Source organism: Euleptes europaea, chromosome 8 (assembly GCF_029931775.1).
Source record: "Euleptes europaea isolate rEulEur1 chromosome 8, rEulEur1.hap1, whole genome shotgun sequence".
NCBI lineage: Eukaryota > Metazoa > Chordata > Lepidosauria > Squamata > Sphaerodactylidae > Euleptes > Euleptes europaea.
This window is the reverse complement of record NC_079319.1, coordinates 30,047,281-30,074,390: the sequence shown is the minus strand read 5'-3', so window position 1 is coordinate 30,074,390 and position 27,110 is coordinate 30,047,281. Positions and strand designations below refer to the sequence as shown.

The 27,110-nt window shown below is 41.8% G+C and overlaps 1 protein-coding gene and 1 non-coding gene across 3 annotated transcripts in view; both read right to left on the bottom strand.

Moving 5' to 3' along the window:
* MMP16 (matrix metallopeptidase 16) overlaps window positions 1–27,110 on the bottom strand; it is a 199,692-nt gene that overhangs the window by 102,712 nt on the left and 69,870 nt on the right. The window contains exons 2-4 of one of the 2 annotated variants that reach the window (XM_056854501.1): window positions 22,928–23,076; window positions 10,786–10,800; window positions 3,808–3,930 (exon numbers count right to left, since the gene is read on the bottom strand). In XM_056854501.1, coding sequence (XP_056710479.1) covers window positions 3,808–3,930; window positions 10,786–10,800; window positions 22,928–23,076 — 287 coding nt within the window. The remainder of the gene's footprint in view (window positions 1–3,807; window positions 3,931–10,785; window positions 10,801–22,927; window positions 23,077–27,110) is intronic. The other variant, XM_056854502.1, reaches the window with a different exon arrangement.
* On the bottom strand, window positions 7,606–7,764 carry LOC130482192 (U1 spliceosomal RNA). The gene has a single exon (XR_008933494.1). It is a non-coding gene; the product is annotated as a U1 spliceosomal RNA (small nuclear RNA).

Below are 27,110 nucleotides of genomic sequence, written 5' to 3'. Positions count from 1 at the left end.
GCTACATGTGGAGGAGACTAATCTGGTTCTCCAGTTTAGAGTCCGCCACTCATGTGGAGAAGTGGGGAATCAAAACCAGTCCTCCAGATTAGAGTCTGCTGCTCTTAACCACTATTCCACACTAGCTCATGATCCAGTAGCCTGTCAAAAGTTGCTGACTGATGCACATCATCCTTTGTTTGCACTCCCCACACATACAGTTCTTTGTGCCCATAAATTGATTCCTGGGGTTGTGAGTTCCACATGGACTAACAGCGATGCAAATTAGGGGCTACAATGAGGAAGGAAATGAAGCTGCCCTCTTTCTTCTTCTCCAGCAAAGCTGCTCTGATGAAAGAGGACCTTTCCCTTCTTTCCCCTCTTCAGTGCAGATAACGGTATTTTCTAATGGAAAAAGGCTTCCTTTGATGGGAAGAATGTCTTTCTTGGTTGGAGAAAGACTTGATGAAAGGAAGTCATAGGATCCAACAAAGGAGCTATAGGATCAAAGCCATGATTAGGACAACTGAATACTCCATTAGGACAACTGAATACTGTTTCTGAGCTCAAAGCTGAGTAGACCTAACATGGGTACTTCCAGTTATACTCCTTTCCCTAGATTTTACAATAGATGAATTGGCTATTCATCTACCACAGGGGTGGGAAATCATTTTTCTGCTAAGGGCCATTTGCATATTTATAGCATCGTTCGGGGGCCATACAGGGCGTAGATCTTCTGATGGGGGGGGGAGAAGCTAGAGTTGCCAGGTCCTCTTCACCACTGGCGGGAGGTTTTGGAGGTGGAGCCTGAGGAGGCGGGGTTTGGGGAGGAAGACTGCATAGCCATAGAGCCCAATGGCCAAAGTGGCCATTTTCTCCAGGGGAACTGATCTCTATTGGCTGGAGATCAGTTGTAATAGCAGGAGATCTCCAGCCACCACCTGGAGGTTGGCAACCCTAGGGGAGGCTATGCAGAGAAGGCTTGGAGGGTGCCTCTGCTCCCCCAGGTCTTCCCACTCCTCCCAGGTGGGAGGGCAGCCAGCGGTGGGCCCAGGCAACCGAGGTGCCGGGGGGGGGGGAAAGGAAGGAAGGAAGGAAGGAAGGAAGGAAGGAAGGAAGGAAGGAAGGAAGGAAGAAAGAAAGAAAGAAAGGAAGGAAGGAAGGAAGGAAGGAAGGAAGGAAGGAAGGAAGGAAGGAAGGAAGGAAAGGGAAGAAGAGAAAAAAAGAAAAAGAGAGAAAGAGAGAGGGGGGAGAGAGAAAGAGACAGAAAAAGAGGAGAGAAAGAATAGGAGAGTGACAGAAAAAGGAAGAAAAGAGAGAAAAGCCTTCACACACACACACACACACACACACACACAGCTCCATGCGACCGGGCTTCAGCCTTCCCACCCACCCCAGTCCACAAAAGTCCTCCACCTGATCGGCTCCCACGTGCATGCTCTGCCGTTGTGAGCTGTTGGCTTTTTCCTCTTCTTCCCCTCTCCCTCAGCAGTGAGAGAGATTTAAACTGTTGTGTTGCGGCGTGCAGGAACGCTTCGCCTTCCCTTGGGGGAAGCGTTTTTCTCCCTCCTCCCTCCTCTTGCCGATTAACAGCTGACAGTTGGCGAGAGGGGGTTTAAAGGGGCCGCAGCTTTCCTGCACGCTGCGGCTTCAGGGAGGGCCATGCTGCGCTGTGTTTCTGTGGCAGGGCCCTGGAGCTCCTGAGGGCTACCGAAAATGGCCTCGGGGCCCGTAAACGGCCCGCGGGCCTGACGTTCCCCATCTCTGATCTACCACTTTATACTCTGAAAAAAAGGAGGGGGAATTAATATTTTTTTCTTGATACTATAAATGGGAAGCTGATTCACTGAGTGGGGAAATCATTCTTCTGGATATGGTATTAGTTTGATGACGGTTTGGATCCAGACAGATTTTTCACTCAGCCTAGCCCGACTTTCCTCCTTACCACAACCAACATGCCTTTTCTCCATGCATTCCCATATCCCCAGCATAGGGTGATCAAAGGGGAACTATCCTCCCCTTTTGGAGTGCTGGCGTCTCATCTGGAGAACCGGGTTTGATTCCCCACTCCTCCACATGAGCAAAGGAGGCTAATCTGGTGAACTGGATTTGTTTCCCCACTCCTACACACGAAACCAGCTGGGTGACCTTGGGGCAAGTCACTCTCTCTCTCTCAGCCTCACCTACCTCACAAGGTGTCTGTTGTGGGGAGGGGAAGGGAAGGTGATTGTAAACTGGTTTGATTCTCCCTTATGTGGCAGAGAAAGCTGGCATATAAAAACGAACTCTTCTTTTCACCAACAGAAAAACTGGCTGGATCCAACCCCATGTCTTTCTCTATGTAAAACAGTATGTTTTCCCAATGTTACTTAGGAAATCAATGGACTGAAAAAAATGAATAAAAGGGAAGATCTTAAGCAGAATAATCTTTTAAAAATTTACCATATTGCATCAGATGCCCAGATCCAACCATTCTTTGCAGGTATTAGAAGGTCCAGCATTTGTATATAGCCACCTTGCTTTCAAGGGTGTACTATATACTTCAGTTGAGGAAACAGCCTTGGCCAGGGAAAGAATTGAAATAAATGGGAAGCCTAGTTATGCTGGAGCATCTTGGAAACATTGGAATGGGATAGGATATGGTTTGAATGACTGGGGGTTTAAAAACATATTTATGGGAGGGGTTGTTTTCTTTTTGTTTACCCCACTTTCTCAAACATCTTCACAGTGCTTTCTGAAATACTACCAGTCTTACTAACATTATTTCTATACCACAGCGAGTGGTTAATTATCATCTCTCAACAGCCTGTCAATGAACTCATGTGCTCACCAACCCAATAGCTTCCAATAGGAGAAAAGAATAATCTCTTGAAACCCGCTGAGAAATCAGATCAGAAACAACTATAACACAGCCAATCATAAGAAGAAACACATTTGTAAATCCTCATAGAACATCAAATGAAAGTGATTTTTTTAAAAAAAGCTTTAGTTCATAACACAGCATTTCCAGATAAGTATTGATGTGGTATTGAAGAAAAAAATATGGTTATATCTTGTTTTCTGTGGTGATGCAAAAGTATTTCTCTGACTTCCCACTGAAGCTTCTAATTATGTGCAGATGACAGGCTCTAAAAGAAAGTATATGGATTGTTATCTAAACATTGATGCTCTCATGCTTACATACTAGGGCATTTTTCTGTGCAATTTCCCTGCTATGTCAAACTGGATTTCATCCACTGTTTTCTCTCATTCTTAAAGAGATCCATTCTTCAAATCCAGATTATCTGTCATCATAAGCGCCCCTGTGCATTACATTCTTAAAGCTAAAATAATTTCACTTATGCTCAGCTTTGCACATTCACGTGCAGGCATGAAAATGTTCTGTCAGGCACTCACCTGTTCTTAATCAGATCTAAATTCTACATTGGCATAGACCTGAAAGCATCTCAAGGTATAGAAAGCACATTCTGTCAATGATACAATTTGCATATTCAAATTAAATAACCCCTTTGTATCATTAGACTTTCTCTATTTCGTAAGCAGTTTTTCCCATGAAAGTTGCCAAAGGGTTTATAAGGATGCAATATGATACCGAAAGCTTCAAAGAATGTTTAATATTAACACAGACCATATGAATTCAAGAAAATCATTTTATGCTTTTGCAGCATCTCCCCACTCCAACACTGGAAACCCAATATTTTTCAGGTCTGTAACAACCTCTTGTCTTTACCAAAATCATACCTCAAAAGTACTAGGACTGTACTTTTCCTTTTGTAAAAAACGTGAAATGCTTATAAATGAAAGGGGTCACAGTTTTGCTTTCATTACCTGTAAGTGATATGTTTATGTTGCCACTTCTGTCCTGTTAATGCATATCGTTTTCGACGAATATTAAATCTAGAGCTGCCTCTTGTCTGGTCGGGCACACCGCAGCGAGGTTTCTTCATCCAGCTTGAAATAAATAAAGGAAGAAATCAGGGGCTAATAAGGACAGTTATCAACCCTGCTGACCAATGCCAGCCCACTGAATTAACAAATAATCACTGCTTCTCTTTTCCCCACAAAGGATACTGTTTTCCCCCTCTTTTTCACAGCGTTTCATATTAGCAAGTATAAATAGCAAGCCACAGATACCCAGATCAGGAGGCAGGTAAGACAGAAAGCAGAACTGTAGGCTGAATTGCTCCTGGTTTACAACTTCTTTGGATGTTTTGGGAACTCTGTGCAAACAAAATAGGGAGACAGCCTATCTATATATTCAGCAAAGGGGGGGAAGGGTATAAACCTGAAATTATATTAGCCTTTCCTTCATTCTGAAAAACAGTATTGTCATGGATATGACCAGGAATACAGGGAAACAGTTGCTCGTCCTGACCAGAAGATCATATCAGATGTTTTTGTGCACAAAGTTTCTCAGCTAAACATGACAAATAAAGAGTGTCTGGAGAATAAAATCGCCTTGGAGAGGAGTAAGAAACAAAGGAGTAACACCAATACAATACCAAAACTTTTAATGGCCTAAAATATGCAAGTCAGGCAATAAAAAATATTGCATAAGCCGAACTATTACAGTTATAGGGCAGCCCTCATCTCTGAGTTTTATCCAAATGCACTTTTGTAACACTCTGCAAGAATTTGGCTATTTTCACCGTTATACTGGAAGAACTATTATTCAGGAGAAAGGACACCTTAAAATCAGAGAGTCCTGTCTTGTTTGCCAAGATGGAAGTTAAAAATTGGAATTGAGTTTCCACATAGTAAGGACAGTAAAATAGCGTGTGTGAGATAATTTCAATACAACTCCACCCACATGGGGCAGGTCCTAGCAGAATGAGGTAGATTTTGAAATCTCCTGTACAGAATTGCAGATGGCAAGACACTGAATCTCGTGAGGGAGAAGACCCTGCATTGCTGAGGGGCTTGTGGAGCAAAGAAATATGTGCCTAGTTGACCAAGGAGTAACACAATAACATGGCCTCTGGTCTAACCCATATCAAGAGATACTATTTATTGAGGCCCAAGGGTAAGAAGCATCTGAGAATGGCAAGAATATCTAATTTCACAAAAGTGAAGCTATAGTTCAAAGATGGGGTGTAATGGTTGCGGGCCAAAAGATGTTAATATGTACAGAAACTTGTAATAACTAATTTAAATATACTTTGTTATAATAAAAAGTAGCAAGAATGGACTAACAATTTTAGATAATTTAAGATATTCCAGTACAGATAACTTTGTATAGTGTTTGAAGTTATAAAATAATTAGTTAGCCAAGAATGTGTGCTCTTATAAAGTGGGACAGTTAGCTATGGTTAGGAAATGGTTCTAAAAACCTAAAATATATGAGGATAAATTGACTGGGAGTTTCTTCTTAGAAGGGGCTCCTTGCCTGTGACCAGCTTATCTTTGGATAACATATTTTTAGGGACGCATGTAACTGCCCTCCTTGAATTATCTATGCAACAGTAATGGATGGTATAATTTTCTTTTGAGTTAGTCAGTGTTAAAGATGCACATGCTTATGCCATAATAAAATGGGAACAGATTCTCTAATAATACTTGTGTACTTATACCCAGAATGAAGCAAAGACATTGTTGAAGTACAGTTAATTCCTCTTGCCAGGAATTAAATGATCTGATATACAATGCTAATTAGATGCCTAGGACTTCTTAAGTGCAAGCATATCTCTGAATCAGGCCGGACTAGAATCACCCAGAACTTTTGATCAAAAGTGAGAAAGAAGTAGCAAGGGGAGGGGGACTCCCAAACCCTCAATCAGGGTCAACAATTTTGGGAAAATATTACAGCCTGGACCCTGGACAGAATTTGTAGAAAGTGCTGGTGCAGGTAGATCCTTCCTGCCTTCACTTTTCCCAGGAACTATCTGCAAGTCCTGGAAAGGCAATGCTGGGAGTTGGGGACCGGCGTTGGCAACTTAGGTAGTTGCAGAGAAGCGGGAGAAAATGGGCATAATACCATTCTCTGCCTTTTATGCCAGCAAAACCTCTTGTGCCAATGGAAATAATGATGGTGGAAGAGGCAGGAAGGGCAATTTGCCACCTTCCCCTTTCTCACTATAACTGTTTGTGTTGTACGGTGTTTTGTCTGTATGGATCCCCCAAACCCAAGAATAACCTTTTCAGGGATTATGAAGGCCTTCTGGGGAAAGAAGGAAAAACCTACTTTCCCCAACAACTTCTACAGGCAGCACGTAGGATCCAAATCAATGTGCACTGCATGAGGAGCTGTTTTCCCTCTTCCATTTCAATATCATGCCACATTCTGCACCCTAGTCTCCTCTACCTGCTTTTTGGTTTCACTCCCAAACGTTCACATTCATTTTGACATAGGTGCTATAGCTTTTCAATTTCGCATGCTTTTTCTTTGAAGCATATGATCACTAATCAAAACACTGTACACGGTGATTAAACCGCAGCACATCTGATTCTGCAGTCGTAGCTAGATTCCTTTTTGTGTATATGGATTAAAATGCAGAATGTGTGCTTGCGCACAACTGAACTTTATAAAGGGAGGGAAACGCAGAAACTGAAATCTATGACAAAATGATTACCGGCAGTGATGCGAGCAAAGTAAAAGAAAACAAAAACAGAAAGAAGGGCACATTAGTAATGCACCTGTGGAATTCTGCAAACAAGATCAGGTCATTCAGAATCCCAAAGAACAGGGAGGAATTCTAAGGGGAAGAATTTTATAAGCATCATTAGAGCATCACCAGTTCCATACTGAAAGCTGTACTTTGCTATATAGATTCAGAAGCAACTATAATGACCTCAATGCCATAGAGTCCAATTGCCAAAGCGGCCATTTTCTCCAGGTGAACTTATTTCTATCAGCTGAAGATCAGTTGTAATAGCAGGAGATCTCCAGCTAGTACCTGGTGGTTGGCAACCCTAGTGATGGGCTTTGAGTGTAGGGTGCCTCCTTCTAGCCAGTTGGTCTGAACAAGCACCATTTCATTTCTTCCACAGTCCAAAAAAATGCAGAGGGCTTGTTTTGTCCAAACTCTGACATAATCAAGCTCCTAGCTAGTTTCTTTTTGCAAAGCAACAGCCCTAATTAGCAAACTAAGGAACAAGAGCACAGAGCAATTATCTCCCAAATGTTTATTTTACATAAATTTGGTGTAAATTCTGTGTTGGGGGAAAATCATATGACCATCTTTATGTAACTGATCAAATATGCACCTCTGCAGCATTAGACTGCATTGTAGCAAAGTGGCACCATGCACACAAACAATGCATAAATGAATACAGTTATGTGTGTACAGGGAATATCAGCATTGATTGTAATTAGAATAAAGTAACTGGGGGAGGGGTTGGTTCTAGAGGACTAACTAAAGAGTCTATGAAACTGGATGCCTTCTCCACACATATAGTTGAAAGCAGCAATGGTTTACCAACAGAACTGGCCTCGATACCCCTTCCATGCGGCTATCAACATTAAATTGAGGGCCCTGACTGTCTCTCCAGGCCCACCATGGTCCTAGGCTCTAGTGATGAGTGCCACTTGTTTAAGCATTTAATTGGTTAACAATTAGGAATCGGTTTTAAATTTAAGATCTATTTATTGTATGGTTTATACTGTTGTGTGTGTGTTTTTTTAATGTATTAAAGTGCGAACCAGTCCCCCACTACCACAAATTATGCAGTCAAGTTTCCTGCATTTGGGGAAATCGCAGGGGTCAGCACAGCCGGAGTGCAATGGATGAGCCTCACCCTGGCAAAACCACCTTCGTGATCACGGTGTCTCCCCTGCCAGGTAAGAATGCTGTTATGTGTTTTGATTATGTTAGCTGTCCTGAGCCTGGCCTTGGCCGGGATACAGAGTGGCACACGAACCAGAATGAATGAATGAATGAATGAATGAATGAATGAATGAATGGTTTGGAAAATTTATTCCCTGAAAGTCACTTTCACAGGTGATCTTGAGATTAGTTTATGGCAAGCTCAACTTCCTTCATCTACTCTTAAATTCTTATTAGGGTTGCCAGTCCTAACCTGGAAACCAGCTGGAGGGTTGGGGGCAGGGACATGGAGGGGGGCGTGTGAAGTCAGTGATGTCAGCAGTGTCACTACATCCCTTTCCGGGTACAACTCAGAAGGGACAACAGATAGCTCTAGGAACTACTGCAAACTCTTTGGTAGTTTCCAGTGATTCCTAGAGCTACCCATTGTCACTTCAGGATTGTACCTGGAAGTGACACACCGGCACAGAGGCTGGCAGCATTTTAATTTTTCCCCCACCACAGCTTGAAGTGGTGGAGAGCAACAGGGGTGAATGGCAGAAGGCCTCCCACCACTGCAGGAGGTCTGGCAACCCTGGGTGTGTGATTCTGCCATCAAGTCACAGCTGACTTATGGTGACCCCATAGGGTTTTCAAGGCAATAAAGGTTCGGAGGTGGTTTGCCTTTGCCTGCCTCTGTGTGGGCTAAGAGAGTTCTGAGAGAACTGTGACAGGCCCAAGGTCACCCAGCAGTCTTCATGTGGAGGAGTGGGGAATCGAACCCAGTTCTCCAGATTAGAGTCCACCGCTCTTAACCGTTGCACCACACTGACAACTCTAATTCTTATAAAATCAAGAGGCTAGAAAGGCTTTGGGGCCTGTCACAAAGGAATCCATGTCTGCTTCCTGAGATAACAGCAGGCTTCCAATTTAAAGCAAGTGTTCTGTGGAAGCCATTCATAAGCAAAAGAAAACAAAGCCATTCTTCAACAAACAATAGTTAGCAGATTTACAATAAAAAACCATGCAAGGGTTCAATTGGATGCAGATGATATTAGGTGTGCATCTTAAATGTTCATCGTGCCAAAAGGACACTGTATAGAGTAGGTTAAACGAGCCGTGGAAATGCCTTCTCAATAGTATGCTTTATCTCCTTGTATGTGTAATATCCCATATGCTTGAAGAGTGAACAAAAACAAACAACCACAACAGTGTTCTTGTCAGTTACGAAGGAAATAGGCTTCTTTCAAAATCAACCAAGCAGAAGTCCTTCCTTCACACAAATATGCAGTCCACGTCTAAGGAATTCCACAGCCTGGTGCAGGCATAGACCGTTGTTCAGTGTCGGGAAGCATGCTCCGAGTGCACAAGGTCTAAGTTCCAAATTCTGGCAATGAGAAACAGGATCTTCAGCAGCAGAGCTGGAGAAGTTTTCTGCCTGTGACTTTATACAAACCCTTACACAAAGAGCATTGGGACAGAAGGAACCAATACGCTAAAAAAAACTTATTTTGTGACTTCCCATTTTCAGAATGAAGAAGAAGAAAAAGAAGAAGAAGAAGAGTTGGTTTTAATATGCCAATTTTCTCTATCTTTTTAAAGAGAATCAAACCGGTTTATGATCTCCTTTCCCTTCCCACAATACACACCTTTTGAGGTAGGTGGCGCTGAGAGAGCTCGAAGAGAATTGTGACTAGCCCAAGGTCTCCCGGCAGACTTCACGTGTAGGAGTGGGGAAACCAACCCGGTTCGCCACATTAGAGTCCGCCGCTCACGTGGAAGAGTGGGGAATCAAATCTGGTTCACCAGATTAGATTCCACTGCTCTTAACTACTACACCATGCTGGCTTTCAATTAAGTCTCACCAATGATGCTGGAGTAAATAAATCATAAGGTGACTGATTAAATCATAGTTTAAGCAGCACTACAGCAAAGTGTATTACCATCAGATGAGTAACAAATATCAGTGACTGGGGCTGCAGGCTCTTCATCTCCTGAATCGGAAGCTTCAACATGGATTGAAATAACAGGTGTAATGTGAGGAACTGAATTATACTACCTTTTTTGTGTGATATACATGAACAATTATGGTATGTAATTTAAAAGAAGTGAGAGCCGTGGGACATTTACAGGGTAACCCCAGAGTTACACCCGTCAAGTGTAGCGTAGTGGCCAGTTCCGAATCCCCATTCTGCCACAGAAGCTTTCTGGAGGGCCTTGGGCCAGTCACTTTCTCTCATCCCAATCTACATCACAGGTTGTAGTGAGGATAAGGAGGGAAGAATGATGTAAGCCGCTTTGAAGAGTTAAGTAGGGGTATAAATGAACAAATAAATAATCAATGGTCCAGGCCCTTCAAAGGGTGTAACTCTGGTTAGAACTGCAGTGTTAGTCAACTGAGTTACCACGCATAGCTCCAGCTTTCACTGTAGTAGGCCTGATAATTTAAAACACCTTGCTTGATTTTTATTTCCACTTTGCTGTATAAGCACAACTGTCAAAACCTCCTTTTGGCACCTAAAGCTCTGAATGTGGAGTAAATTTACAACCTGTCTTTAACAGATCTTGTCTGTATATGTGTGTGTGTGAGTGTGTACACACACACACACACACACACATTAGATGTCCAATTCTAGGTGAATACAATTTTAAAAGTTTAAATGTGTATGAACTTTCTGTTACCAAATGGATTTTTAAAAAGTGTTATGTACAGATCTATTTCCACCACAGACAAGAGTTTGTGATCATTAAGAATATGCACACCAGGCAATACAGCATTTGGTCTCTTTCTTGCAGACTATTATCAAACATGAAGATTTTTTTCCCTCAACCACTTGTACATCTATTTCTCTGCTATGCAGCCAGTTAGAGCGGCGGGTTTCGTCTTTAAAATTGCATAAAGAACGTATATCTCCATATTCTGCTGGGACTTGATATTTTCACCTGGGCAAATACTGGGCTCACATGCAATTTCCATGCATTTTAACCGCACAAGGCGGTGCACCAAGGACAAGCACTCAAACACACGGCAATAAGCAAACAACAAAAAGACAGATGCTCTCACCTCAAGGTGATATCACTACATCAAACGAAAGAGGCAAGGGATAAAGCAAAAACAGAACTATTATACTGTGTTAGAAATATTATTTACACAAACATTACACAGGTAACACAGAAAATCTCTCACTGGAGCACAGTTCAAAATATATTAATGACCTTCATTAATTTTAATGACCTTCAGTTATCTGAACTGGAATTCACCCAGCCAATTTTAATGCTCATTGCAAACATAACGGAGAGGCCTCTATCAAGGACAGTCAAGAGGTTGGTGGCACAGTCACAGGATTGCAGCTACCTCTAGGATTGCCTGCTCTGGGTTGGGAAATACCTGGAGATTTTTGGGGTGGAGCCATAGGAGGGCAGGGTTTGGGGAGGGGAGGCACTTCAATGCCAAAGAGTCCAATTGCCAAAGTGGCCATTTTCTCCAGGTGAACTGATCTCTGTTGGCTGGAGATCAGTTGTAATAGCAGATCTCTAGCTAGTACCTGGAGATTGGCAACCCTAGCTACCTCCCACCTGATCCTGTCTCCAGAATGAACTCCCCACCCCCCGTCGCCTTAGAAGAAGTTGCAACTGACTCATGGCAACCCCTTCGAGTTGCAACTGACTCATGGCAACCCCATCAGCAGGGCATTCCAGGAAAGAGACGAACAGAGGTGATTTGCTATGGCCTGCCTCTGCATAGCTATTCTGGACTTCCTTTGTGGTCTCCCGTCCAAGTACTAAGTGTGGCTGACCCTGCTTCCCTTCTAAGGTCTGAGGAGTTTGGGCTAAGCTGAACTATTCAGAATGCTGCCTTAGCTGCAGTTAAATATGGGGGCACTGGCAACCATTGTAATTGTGGTTAAGGCTAACTATGGAATAGAAACCAGGATTTGAAGCAGGCTACTAATCATGGTTAAGTGAACCCTGGTTTACCCTCAACAGCTGCTGAAGACATGCCCAGCGCAACTGATTCATAGTGAAAGAATGAAGTAGGGGAAGACTCGTGATCTTGTAGTCTATCATTTGCCCCTCCTCCATTTTATCCTCACAACATCTCTGTGAGGTAAGTTGAGAGAGACTGACTAGGCCAAGGTCACCTAGCAAGCCTCATGACCGAGTGAGATTTGAACCTGGGCCTCCCAGATCCTAGTCCAACAAACTAAGCACTATCCCACACTAGCTCTCATTCCTGTTCTATCAGTCTAATTCTAGTACCCATCTTCTCAACTGTAAACTGCAGAACCCAATCAAAATAGTGGAAAACAGCTATCTGGACAAGGCCTACAAACTAAATCAGTGACTGTGTTTACAACATTTGCTACCTCAGATAATACAGAGACAGACAAAAGCTGTAATGATCCAAACAGCCCCTTTTCAGCCCTTAGCTTCAAAGCCATGATTGAGAAGAGCTTCCTGGCTTTGCTGAGCATTTGATATTTTTGTAAAGAATATTGTTCACGCTGTAAAGGGCTTTGTGCTCAAGAGAAGGATTTAGCATAGAAGACAAAATCCACAGGTAGGCAATCAATATTCAAGTTTCATTCAATATCCTTTCATCTCACCAGAACTATTTATAATCGAAAGAACTTCTAAAAGGAACAGAAATTATCCTTGAAAATAAAAAATGACAGTCTCCTATAACCTTCCCATGCATTGGCTTGCTTTTAGATTGTGGTGGTCAAAGTATTGTCGAGTAATTGCACAACACACTTCACCAGCTTTAGTTTTAAACAACAGATACAACTCAGAATCCCACCGTGATGTATGTCAATTGCTGTTGCAAAGAAATGCATTGCCTATTAACACCCAAAACTTTTGCACACACTACTATTGTTGATCCTGATCCTGTAGTTATCTGCGTAGAATACAAATTAATTTATGGTACCTTGCCTTTACTGGAAAAAATACTCAATTTTTTTTCTCAGTGTTTCATTATTATTTAATATCTGTTTTGCCTTTCGTCTTTGTAACATTTCTGCATTTGCACAACCTTCTTACGCATCCTTGTACACAGTACTTAGTTTATGATGTTAATATAAATGTTGTTGTGATTCCCCATGGTACCTGTTCCTTTTTTAATAGGGAATCAATACTGGATAATGACGCTCATCTCAATTGGGACTGTTTCACTAAAGACAAAATTTCCTATACAGCAAAGAGCTCCATATAGGAAACTGTGTGAATCAAATATACAACACATGCAATGCCCCTCACATGTGAGACACTGAACTACATGCAAGGTTCACTCCGTTTCTTAGACAGAAAGACACTTAGTCATCCTGTGTGAAGCTGCCGCATTCTCTACAGCATAGCACCAGTCAAGTTCAACTAATCCCCCACCTTACTCCATCCTCCGTCACACATGCCTTCTGTCCATACAGGTCCAATGATCTCCTGCAAAGGGGAGCCCCTTCCACTCTTTTCCACCTGTGGAAAAGGTGGTTGGATCCAATCCTTGGATCCTGGCAGAGGCTCGCACGATGAGTCGCTTGGAGATTGCATCTCCTGCCATTGAGTGCTGCGGAGAGGGGAAAGAAAGATGGTGCCTTTACTGGATGGGGTGGCCACAGAGGTGCCAGGTGATGGCTGTGGCACCGTGCAGGTGCACAGCTTTGGACTGAATGGCAGAAAGTAGTGCTGTCGAGGGACGTCATCGCTGTTCCGGGTTCCGCTATCCTGTCAGAAGCTGTGTGCCAGCTCAGTGCTGCAGACTCATCCTCGATGTCTTCCTTTCTGCTTCCTGATCCACCCTCCAGTAAAGGCATTGTCTTCCCTTCAGTGGAGCTCAGTGGCAGGAGCTGGAATCCGCCCAGCAAGCTGCTGCCAAGTTCATTTACTGCTGGCAAGCTCCACTTGTGACTCCACAGTGGAGGAGGCTGAGGGAAATCGCTAATGTTTGCATTTAAAAAAGAAATAACTTAGGGGACTCAAGCTCTCTGAAGCAAACCCTCAGAGGCCCCCACTGCCTTGCCCACCCAAAACCATGGTTTGTCCAACAGCTAGCATTGCCAACTCTGGGATGGAAAATTGCTGGAGATTTGGGGGTGTAGGGTTACCAACCTCCAGGTACTAAAACCAAAATAACGATCACCCGGTGCTGTACTGAGAGATACTCAATCAAAATAACAGCACGCAAATATGTTTTATAGCACACACAAATTGTATTACCATAGAAGTGACAAGATAATAGAAAATACCTAATTAACTAAGAGCATACAAAAAGTATATACAAAAGGACAAGTGGTACTGAACCAAGCTATCACAAACTGTTATTTACAAATATATACAGTATACAAAATACAAAATAGGCCCCACAGCACGCTTACATAAGTTCGATAATATATCTTTAGAACCCTTTTGACACGGGGTAAGGTAATCCGTTCGCGGACTTGACTTCCATCAAGCGCACAGTCAAAATCCTTTGTTTCACCCGCAGTGTTGGAGCCGATACAGATCCCTTCAAAGGGTACTGTGAAGCGTCTGGTAGGGCCCACAGTAGGAATATTTTTCAGAACCGCATAGGAGGTATGCAAATCCCAGGTATTCTTTTGCGTTTCACCAAAAGAGGCTTCATCAGCCTTGCATGTCTCTAGAAAAATTCAAATTCGCCTTGAGTACAGATCTGAAGTTTCTAAGAAGTTTCACAGCGTATATGCATGCGTTGGGCTATTCGCTGTAAATATGCAGCTTACTAACTCACACACTAACTCATACACTAATTCACACACTCACAGTTTAGCCCTGAACCACATTAGCAAAACACAAACAAAACCCAATTTAGGACACAGAAAATGCTATACTAGTCAAATACCACAAACTAGAATATTGTGCTGGTGCTGTTTATACATACATAGGTGGAACTTTTTTAGGACTGAGTGCTGAATCTCAGTTTGAAGCAATCTCCCCTTGTAGCAATTAGTTAAAACCCATGGCACTTCCGCTCAGCTAACTTTGAAAAGGGACCTCTGTATGTCAGATTTAATATTCTTGCACAAGAAACAAAAAAGGAAGCTTTGCAAAAAAACAGCATTTTTTACAAGTTAAAGAAATTGGAACAAAAAAAAAAACCCCAGACAAAGTCACAGAGATCAAGATTAGATTTAGTACAGAAAAATGCCAGGTTACTGAAATTAGGCCTTGCTTCTGTACAGATTCCTCTGCAATTTATCTCTGATTTCAATAGAGTACACAGTAAGTAGCATACTGATTCTAGGTGTATGCAGTCAGAGGTTCAGCTAGCAGGAACAGCCCTCAAATGTACAGACAAACTCCAGTGGAAACTTTGTGATGGAAGTCTTCTAGTGCCGTACACCCTCCATTCCTATAGGGGGCGGTCACACATCAGAATTCCATGCAGTAAGGAGGACCATTTATCTATGCCTTCTCCCTACAACCACCAAAGTATTCAATGCCCAGGACTGGAAACAATGGACTATGAATCACCTTTAAATAACATCTATTAAGTCCCTAACTGTAGCCCATTCAAGTTCTTCCATAGAAGTCAATGGAAGCTATTTAATTCTAAAGAGAATGAAAATATAGCCCAAAGAACTTAGAAACAGGATGATATTAAAATCACTGTGGCCTTTGATCCTACAGTTCTTTCACAACTTTTTTGAAATCATACTGAAATCACTGCAGATTATTTCCAGCAACTTTTTTACTAACGCAAGTTTATAGACAAAATATTTAAATTTTATGAGAAATAAAGTTCAAGCACAAGAATAGTGGTGTTGTTTGGGAAGGCTCAACCAAGGACAATGAAGGACATTGTGCTCCCCACTTCTGATGGAGTTCAGCTGACCCTTGCTGACTCAGTTAAAAGCCTTGGGGTTATACTGGACCCAATGTTATTGCTGGAGAAGCAAGACGATAAAGCTGAAAAACAGGCTTTCTCCCAGCTCAGCCTAGCTCATAAGATGGCCCTTACCTTGTTACGGCTGATCTGGCCACCTGGATCCATGCCACGGTGACATCCAGACTAGATTACTGTAATGCACTGTACATTGGTCTTCCCTCAAAATCAGTTCTGAAACTCCAATTGGTGCAGAACGTCATGGCTCACCTATTATCAGGAGCTAGATGATTCTACAGCCACTCCACTCGCTGTCCATCAATTACCGGGCTTAATTTAAAGTACTGGCTACTACATACAAAGCCTTTTATGGCCTTGGACCCTCATATCTGCAAGACTGCCTCCCCCCTATGCACTGCCACGACAGCCTTCACTCATCTGAGCAAGGTGTTCTGCAGGTACCAACCGGCAAATGGGCAAACTGAACAACTGCCGGTAAATGTGCCTTCTTTGTTGCAGCCCCCACCTTATGGAATGGCCTGCCTGAGGAGGCCAGCGAGGCTCTAATTCTCCTGGCTTTCAGCAAACTATGCAAAACTGAATTATTCAAGAGAGCTTTTCTGTGCAGGCAATAGAAGTGCACTGTACTAAATGATTCACAAAGTTACTTAGATAAGTTATTAGGGACTGTGGTCTGTATGTGTGTGTGAAGTGCCGTCAAGTCGCTTCCGACTCATGGCAACCCTATGAATGAAAGTCCTCCAAAATGTCCTATCTTTGACAGCGTTGCTCAGATCTTGCAAATTGAAGGCTGTGGCTTCCTTTATTGGGGCAATCCATCTCTTGTTGGGTCTTCCTCTTTTCCTGCTGCCCTTAACTTTTCCTAGCATGACTGTCTTTTCCAGTGACTCTTGTCGTCTCATGATGTGACCAAAATACGATAGCCTCAGTTTAGTCATTTTAGCTTCTTGGGTCAGTTCAGGCTTGATTTGATCTATAACCCACTGATTTGCTTTTTTGGCAGTCCACGGAATCCGTAACACTCTCCTCCAACACCACATTTCAAAGTCTATGCTACTGTATTTAGTTTACTGAAACTAGGATCCTACTATACATTTTTGTATCATTTAATGTGTCATGTTAAGACTGATGCTTATGCTTTGCTTCAGTTCTGTTTTTAGACTTCTGGTTGGTTCTACAACCCTAATCCTATTGTATTGTTTACTGAACACCCCAACCTGTCAATAGTATTGACTCACTTTGTGTAATCTACCTTGAGTCCGAGTGAGAAACGGAGACTATAAATGATGTAAATATAAATAAATAAATAAATAAATAAACAAACAAACCACAAGGTGATGCTCACTATTAGGATCTAAAGGTACTTTTCAGAGTCGACAGCACTTTAGCGAGTCCTTCTATGGCTATCTTTCTAATGGAGGCACAAAAAAGTATACTAGATGGTTGCAAAATGTTACAGCCAGTCTTTTTTCTGGATAGCTCAATAACAAATTTCCATTCTTGAAGTTCCAGGTAACCCCTTGCAAAGCTTACTTTGCATTTCCCCTCATTACAAAAGGATGAGAGGAAAAGACCCTTTTGGTGAAAAAGTAAACATTTACTACAGAAGCAACCAGAAGCTCAGAATGTATTTACTTTTTAACAATACTTTTATCCCACTTTTCATCCCCGTTGTTAGGCTTAAAGTAGAACACAAAGAAACAATGAAGACAGCTATAAAAAAACTAGGAATATTAAACAATAAAACACATTAAAACACAGAACCAGAGAAACTGGGGGGGAAATCAGTATCATTAATAAATTATTTTGTTGATATAAGTAAACAAAGGGGAAAGTCACTAATTACAGAGGGTCATTTTTTTTGTCTTTCCATTAGCCCCCTTCCCCATCTGCCAAAAGGAATACCCTTAAAAGAAAGATATTCTGTGTAACTTCAGGCTTACTATTTTGGGGTTTCTATATATCTATAGTGTCCACTCCTTATGATCATTAAAATTCTTCCCCCTAAATTTACTAATGTGGGCAAATATATATCCATCTTTCCCCCTCCCACCAGTTTGAGAAGACTGGTGCTATTAAGGAGAAGGGGCAGATCCTTGGTATGCAGAAAGTCCCAGGTTCAATCCCGGGCATCTCCAGCTAAAAGAATCAGGTAGTAGATGATGAAAAAGATCTCTGTCTGAGACCCTGAAGAGCTGCTGCCAGCCTGAGTAGACAATAGTGACTTTGATAGACCAAAGATCTGAATCAATATAAGGCAGCTTCATGTGTTCATCATGTGTAAACCATAACACTGGGATATCGCCTAATGGTAGAAATGGCATAAGGGTGGAATATAGCAGCAATTTCTTTTCTTTCTTTTTTTAGTGGCAATTTTGTTGCCACCTTGCAAAAAGGTAAAATCAACAGCTGCTTATACCTGAGCTCTCACTATTGAGACTCCCCCCTGTAGAATGGCCTTTCTGATGAGGTCAGGAAGCTTCCTAAATTTTTATCCAGGTCAGGGCCTCTTCAGGACCCTGACCTGAATGGCCCAGACTAGCCTGATCTCGTCAGATCTCAGAAGCTAAGCAGGGTCAGCCCTGGTTAGTATTTGGATGGGAGACCACCAAGGAATACCAGGGTTGCTGTGCAGAGGAAGGCATTGGCAAACCACCTCTGTTAGTCTCTTGCCATGAAAACCCCAAAAGGGGTTACCATAAGTCAGCTGCGACTTGAAGGCACTTTACACACACAACTCTTCAGGAGGGCATTTTATAAAGGAATTAGGGTGGCAGTTTTGAAGTTTATGAAGCATTTTAGGCAGCATTCTAAAAACTGCAATGGTTATCGGATGTACTATACTTTTTATTTCAATTTTTTCTCATTCTGCAATCCAGTTTTATTGCATTGTTTGCTGTATGTATTACACTGGCCTCTTTGGCATTGTTTTCTTTAATTCTATCATATGCCTCGAGTCTCAGTATAGAAGGCTGATTATTAAGTAAGCAAGCAAGTGGTGCAATCTCTCATAGCAATCACATTGCTATTTACGAGCAGGATAATGATAACCTCAACTTTCTCTCTCATGTCCATCACTTCCACTGAAGGCAGTGGAACCTCTGAAACAGTGTTTGGGATCAGTTATGGACTTGTTGGGAAAGAACAAACAGAAACCTGTAAGAAGGCCTATGACTGAGAGCGGCCACAGGTTTTCATGAGTTCTGGCCTCCCTCCCCCCCTCCCCTCCCCCCACACACTCCTCTTTTGGGGCACTGACTATTTGGGATAGTAACTGCTCTGTTGGACTCTCCAGCAGCTGTCCTGGTTGATTAAGCGCCATCGATCTTTTTAATTATTATTGTATGTTTTAATAATTTTAACCGGTAGATGTATTATGATTTTATTATTTTATTGTAATCAACCTATTGTTACCCGCCCTGAGCCAGGCTTTGGTCAGGGATTGAGGGTGGGTTAGAAATTAAATCAAATCAAAATAAACCTAATCCAGACAAATCAAAAATACTGCCAGACAGAAACATGGCTGACCTGGTGTCACACACTGTACTTTTATTTGTGCAGATGTCAGATTTTTCTTCAAAATCCATATCCACTGCTTAGAGCACAGATTCACTGCTGCCCCCAGGTGATCAGCCCTATTGGATGCTCCAAGCAAAAGGGCTCTGACCATGGCTGCTCATGCTTTATTGACACCTGTGTGGGTCTGCCTTTGCAACTTCAACCTGTCCAGAAGGAAGATGTTCAATTGGAGAGTGGGGCACGTGCTGGGGATGTGCTACTCCTCTATACTGTTTGCTAGTTAGTTCGAAGATCTGGTTGCGACCTTTAAAAACAATATTTGACCTGGGGGCTGTTATCTCAAGGATCACTTTCTCCCATGCTAACCTGCATAGGCACTCGCTACGGTCATTATGGAGGCTCTCTTCTGTGTGCTCCCATTGCTCGAAGTGCAGAGCTTAGCAACAAGAGAGAATGACTTCTTGAGAGCAATGCGATCACTTTGGAATGTCCTCCCAAAGGAGTCTGTCTGGCCCTTCATTATTGATGTTCTGCAGACTACTGCAGACATTTGACTTTAAAAGGTATTTTGGTAGGCATTTTTTCCCCTAAAGCAATCTTTTGGTTAAACTAATGATCCGCTTTTCTCTTAGAGTGCTTTTATTGGTGTGGATGATTTTGTGGAAATGTAATGCTGCTCCCTTGCTGGTTGTCATTGTTTCATATTATCATTTATTTATACTGTTCTTAGATACACTCTAATCCACTTGGGGTTTTCTTTCAGGAGGAAAGGTAGGCTATGAATGGACGTAAGACATTAAAGAGTGAAAAGTTCAGTTGTATATCAAGAAACTAGCCCGAGGATATATTTAAAAATTTAATAACATAGGAATGCTCAGGCATATTAACAGAGACGTCAGATGGATGCTATATCATTAAAACAATTACAGTACCAGCATCCTTACAAATAAGAGCTTCTCCATGCGCTTCAGATGGAGCAGGCAGTTTTGCAAACAATTCTCTTCCTATTCTCTTCCACTGAAGTGAAGAGATTACACATTACAGGTGGGCACAGGGCTACTCGTGGCCACGGACATCGTTTTAGAGGAGGAATTTTTCCGTTTAATTGCTGTAAGGGCCTGATCCTAAGAACATAAGGAAGATCATGCTGGATCAGACCAAGTCCCATCAAGTCCAGCAGTCTGTTCACACAGTGGCCAACCAGGTGCCCCTAGCCCACAAACAAGATGACTGCAGCAGCATCCTGCCTGTGTTCCACAGCAGCACCCTGATGGTGGTAGCACCATGCAATCTAGTTCCTGCTCCCATGCCTTTTCATGTGACAACCCATGAATATGTTGGCACTTGTAAAGGCAGGAGGGGTAGACAAGATCACATGCACCCTGAGACCATTTTTAAATGGTGAAATTCCTCCTCTAAAATGGCATATGCTGCTAAGAGTTGTTCTGTGCCTGCCCATGCCCACTCATGTGTAGCCTGGCACCCAGTAGCACAAAAATTCCAGCTTGGCAACATTCAGTAACACAGTTCTCCTACAGAAGACAGACTGAAAAGCTAGAGGATGATCTCTCTAAATGGGGTGAGTGGGCAACCATATAGCACATGAAGTTCAACATGAGATCTTGGGCTTGTTGTGGAAAACTCAATGAAACTAGCAACCTAGTGTGGGCAGCAGTAACCAAACAAACAAACTCCATGCGAGGCACTGTTAGGAATGGGACTGAAACTAAAACGGCCAATATTATAATGCCCTTGTATAAAGTTCTGGTGCGGCCTCATTTGGAATATGGTGTGCAGTTCTGGTGGCCCTATGTCAAAAGGATTGCAGAACAGGGAGAAGTTCAAAGGAGGACAAACAAGATTATTATAGAAAGCATCCAGTGGTTATAAGGTGAAAACAGCTATATACCTTTTTCCAAAACTCACCAAAAAACATGAGGAGAGAATACCCTATTTCCATAATATGATATTTTACACACACACACTCACAAACAAACACACACACCCTTAGCAGTTCAGAAAACATACTACCAAAACTGCTGATGCCAATCCAGGATTGGAAAAATCATTTCATTCCACTCGCTCATGCATTATTGCATTGAAAAGCAATAATGGAAAACTGAACTTCATGAGTGCCCTAAGGGAAGGTGAATGGTTCAGATATACTTGAACTTTAGGAATTTGGTGAATATAGAATCAGGCATGACCTTAGCCTAAGAATCAGAGAATATTTTTTCTGCAAGGCCTAGGTTTCAGTAACATATTCAAAGATTTAGTAAACAAGGCAGAGATTAGAAATAAACTGTTCTGTTAAACTAACATGAATGTGCTTTTGAGCGGAGACTGCAGCTTCAACCGATAGAGGCTTTTAAGGGCCACGTCAATGGTTGTTCAGGAGGAAGCCAAAAGGAAAACTATCTGTTGCAAGTTGACCATGAAAGAAATTTTGAATGGTAGGAAAGGTAATGACCATTGGCTACTATTTTGCACCAGGAAGAAGGTATTCATCATTGCATTGCAGACATCTTGAAATTGTATTCTAATATATTGGAGTCATCAGCTAGTTCCATGACTGAAAAAAGAAACTGGATATTCAGCAATGTTTTTGAGTTTATTTTCTTGACAATAATCTATATTTGCTATACAGATCAATACGTTTGAGAGGCTTTTTTATTGGTAAATGTAGGGCTGGATCTAGTGCAAGGATCATTCAAAGATAATTGATGCAAGTCCACATGAGCCAAGGGTAGGAAGATGGTGACTGATGGTTCCATATCCTCCCACACTTCACATAACAACAGAAAATGGTATTTGTGTGATACTCCGCACTACAGAGGAGAATTTTTTTCTAGCCACTACTGCTAACTTATTAAAGGAGCTGGGAAGGTTTCCAGCACCAAAACAAGGAGATGCTATTGTTCGGCCATTTTCTCCAGGTGAACTGATCTCTATCGAATGGAGCTAATTTCCCCATATAAAGGAGCATTTCGGCTAACATAGAGATCTCCTGCTACTACCTGGAGGTTGGCAACCATAGCCTAAAGACAAGTATGATACTGCTAATTTCTCTAAAACAGTTAATTAGGGTTGCCAACCTCCAAGTGGTGGCAGGAGATCTACCGGAATTACAACTGATCTCCAGGCAACAGAGATCACTTCAGCTGGAGAAAATGGTCACTTTGGAAGGTGGACTCAATGGTATTATACCGCATTGATGTCCCTCTCCTCCCTAAACTCTGCCCTCTTCAGGCTCCACAAGTAGCATTAACATGTTGTTGTTTCTGACCGTCTCCATATGCTGGCATAAAATGAACGTCAGAACCAACACCTCCTCCATACTCTCTGCATGTGCCATGAGACTTGGGAAAGGGGGAAACATGGAGCTTCCCAAATAACCTTTGGTTATTTGCTTGGAGGTCACATTTACAACCATTTTGTGTACAATATGTCGCTTGCATACCGCTCCATCTTCATTCTAATTATTAGTCTTCCAGATCCTTGTTACCCATCTTGAACGCTAGTTGTTCTGAACACCAGGTGGACTTTTCACTTAATAAATATTTCCATTTCTAGTTGCTTTCTGATTTTGCATATGAGACCAACATATTTTAATATCAACTTTGAAAATCTATTTCAGGCTTTTCCTTCTTTAGTAAATGAATTCTCTTTTCAAGCTTTCTTTGTATTCTGCACAGATTTTATTCCTAGTGTGTAAGAATTTTTCTAGTTCAGATCCACACTATTGTTATGTCTCAAATTTCCTACCCTTCTTCCTTATAATCCTAAAGTTTAACAGTCAAAGCACGGCTTAGTAATGTTTACTTACTCAATTGTGTTCCTGTCCACTTTTCCCGTCATGTTAATGCCATAGAACTGCTGCATAGCAGCTATTGCAGATTTCATTGTCTCCGCAGTGCGCAACACCGACATTCTGGGGTCAGTTGGTGGAAGATAGCCGTACTTTTGTAACCACACCTACAGTGACAACCAGAATTTGTATTAGTAAGAGTTTGTAGTCTTCAGTCCCCTAATAGTTACACAATATCCGAGTGAAAGAGAAGCAAACTGGAATATGTTTAAACCTTCCCGAAATCAGGAATTAAAAATGGAAATAAGTGCTTACAAGCCAATTATTTTAATGAAGTGTATTTTTAAAAGGTATACTTTGATTTCTCTGGATTATACTTGCAAATCTAAATATGTTCTTATTTATAAACGTGGGAGAGAATCAGAGGACTATACCTCCCCCCAGCTCCCAAACAGAAGAAAATTGATATGTTTTTATGCAAACTTTCAGATGTGGAAAGGGGCTATTCAGAACCATCATTTGGTTACTGAGTACTACCTCCTTTTCAGTACCCACTCAAATTATGTTTCTGTGTGTTGTTTTATAACCCAAGCAGAAATCCAGGATTCTCTTTACAGTGAAATTACTGATTGCCAATTAGCAAGCTTACTGCCATTCAAGACTGTCAACAGATATTTAAAAGTAGGTAAAATATGATTGCAAAATATGATGTTGCTAACAACAATAACAAACTTTAGTTCCCATCACATTTTTTAAAAAAATTATTTTTAAATCACCTTTCCAAACTATTCATCAGAATATATTCTAGAGTGTAGGACCGACACAAAAACAGTTATTACATGTTAAAGATGGCATGATTTGACAGTACTGTTGGTTTCATCCCATAAAATTCCAACAACACGTGAAGCTTAAGAACATGGAAATCCAGCAACATGGTTATTTTTTCACTGCTAGTATTGGAAAGGTGAGACATTGTAACGATCTTGTGATCTCTGAAAGGGGTAGACAGCCAAAATATGTGGCCACAAGATCTCTACTCAATTTGTGGCAGGAGAGAGTAATGAAATATTATCTCTGATGTTTTAACTTCAAAAGCAGAAAGAACCTCTTCAAAGTGCACTGCAAGGTCAGGAGTGAACTCCTGTCCTCCAATATCTCTAGCTGTAGGCTCAGAAAAAGGAGGTATTGTTCATATACATCATGCTAGCCTCCTGAGGACTGGACAGTAGCTCTGAAGCACAACACAGCGATGCCAGCCTCCAGGTGGGACCTGGGGATCCCCCAGAATTACAGCTCATCTCCAGACTAAAGAGATTTGTTCCCCTGGAGAAAATGGATTCTTTGGAGGGTGGATTCTAGGGCACTGTACCCCTCTGAGGTCCCTGTCTTCTCCAGGCTCCATCCCCAAATCTCCAGTAGTTTTCCAACCTGGATCTGGCCATGCTACCCCACATCCTCCACCAGTGGCTAGGGGGTCTTGGCAACCCTAGCACAGTGTGGCAAGGACAAACTCCATACCTCTTATCAAACTTGTAGAAACAGCAGAGGGTCATTGCCAAAATTATGCCTTTTTTCTGAGCCACTAAAGTGCCATGTGGTTATAGGGACCATCCCCTGCTGCTAACCCCAGCTGGAGCTCATCGCTCTTGATCAAGGAGTGGGGGAACTGCCTATAGTGCGTGAATTTAATACTTGTAGTGGTGCTGATAAAGCTAGATTTACTTTAATCAAATAAATTCACCGCGTGGGGAAGCAAATGAATAATCTCCGATGTATCTGTACCGGCATATTTTGATTTGGTGTACACGAGTCAGCTTTCAAATTGCATGTTAATATATGTCCTATATAGATTCCTCTGAGTTAGCACAAGGCTGCTATATAAATTGATCCCAAAGTAGGTGACACTGAAAAATTTGAACCAGAATACAAACTGTAGCTATTGTACAGAGCATGCCCTTGTCCTAGATATTCTCATCTAGTCTTTAATCCAATTCACACATCATTTAGCAGGTTCTTTCCTATGTCCTTTATTACTGGCTGACCGAACAGCTTAATAACAATAGTCCAGTTTCACGTCTCCTTTCCACAAACATAATTTATGTTAAGTTCATGACCTGAAGAAAGGATTTGGGTTTCTTCACAATTGCTTTTGTAAGGACATCAATTGTTCTGTAAGGACAGCCAGGAGAACGATTCTCTTCAGCAAACAGCTAAAATGCTTTGATGATACAGACATTAAGACCTTCCCTGACAAACTTCAGTTTGAACATATTATAAAACCTTGACTATTTTTTGTGCAAGCTTTTAGATCAGATTCAGACTGTCTGAGTGAGGAGACCCCCAAAACCTTTAATATTAACTACAATGTGAATATATGAATTGTATTCATTTACCTCATTTATATCCCACTTTTCTCCCCAGTGGGGACCTGTAGCAGCTTACATCCTTCTCTATTTCTCCTCTTTTTTTTTGCATTAATTTATATTCCCAAAATTTCCGTTATTTATGGACTTCACCCCATTTTTAATGGCTTCAACATTGTCAAAATGTTTACATCTCTTAACCAGAAGATAATTTAACAGGGAAGTCCCAACAAGAGTTAAATGCTTCAATTTCAATGGACTTAGAAGGGTGTAACTCTGCTTAGGAGTGCACTGTAAATGTAACAAGCAAGTACATACAACTATACATCTACAAAAAATTTTTTGGCAACTGTGATGGATTACATGAGTCCAAAGGCTCCATCTTTACAGTAAAGTAAAGGTAAACAATATGTATCATCCAATTTTTATCAGTCACAAGTTTATAAACAATGGAGGCCTAATATTGGACTGTACAGGACAGTCACAATTTAATAACAGATAATTTATCCATAGCTGTACAAGGTTTGGCCTCTAAGTCAAACTACCTAGAAGTACAAAGATTTTTAACAAGTAATTTAATTCTCCAGGTGACTTCTGAAGTTTTCCTCTGTCCCTTGGCTGGAAAATTTCTACTGTGACACTAGTCAGAGTGACACTAGTTACCAGATTGCCAGCCATGGTGGGCAATCTCCTTCCCAGGCTCCAGACTGCCACTGAAGCTCTTTATTCCACCAAGAGCAAGACTGAGGGAACAGGAAGTGATGTCAAGTAACATCACATCAGTTCTGGCTGTACCCAGAACTATGGTTACCAACTCCAACTTCAGACTGAAGGTGGGAGAGGGGATATTACATCAAAATGTCCTTCTTAAAAGGAAAAGGATTAACACACCAGGATAAAGGTTCTCTTCAAACCCTTGCCCTGTTGTGGTATTTTAAAGATATTTATACCCCACTTTTCTTTCTAACAGGGACCCAAAGTGGCTTACAACCTCATTCCCTCCTCCATTTTATTGTGACAACCAGCACCCTTTGAGGTAGGTTAGGCTGACAGAGAGTGACTAACCCAAAACCAACCAGCAAATTTCCATGTCTAAGTAGGGATTCAAACCTAGGTTTTCCAGTTCCTAGTCTGACTCCACACCAGAAAAGTAGTTCACATTGGGGAACATTCTACATGTGATTCTGCCATCAGAAGTGGTTCAGTTCATTCTGCTCTGAATTCTACCTTGCTGATTTTTCTGCATCTGTCTCATCACACCTGGTTCTCAAGTGCAGGAGAATGAGATGATAGAATTCTGAGGTAGTAAAATGGACTGCACCATTTCGGATTGCAATTAGAGATCTATGAAGGATCACATTTTGGAATGTTCCACTCTGCTAAAAATGCCCTACAAACAGAAAAACAGTAGTGCAAGCAGAGAGGATTATTTTTTCCCCCTTGATGATCTTGTTTTCTATGCAAAGCAGTTGCAAAAGAAATGCTCATATCCAGAATCCACCACTTGCAGTCTGAAGTGGGACACTTCACTCTATCACCTCAGCAATCTACAAACTCATTTTTAGCTCATTTCCTGCATCTATGAACCAGAGTCGTCCTCGTACTATCTCTCTTTCCCTAGCGGAGGGCAATGGGCAACAAACTAAGCAGGAACCAATTTCCCTGAGTTTAGCGAGCGGGATGAACCCATCAGAGTTATTTTTTGCTTTCTTCTCCCCACTGGATTCCAATGGGCAAATGGAGCAAACTAATTGATCACGAACATAAGAAGACCCATGTTGCATCGGACCAGTGGTCCATCTAGTCCAGCATCCTGTTTCATACAGTGACCAACTATG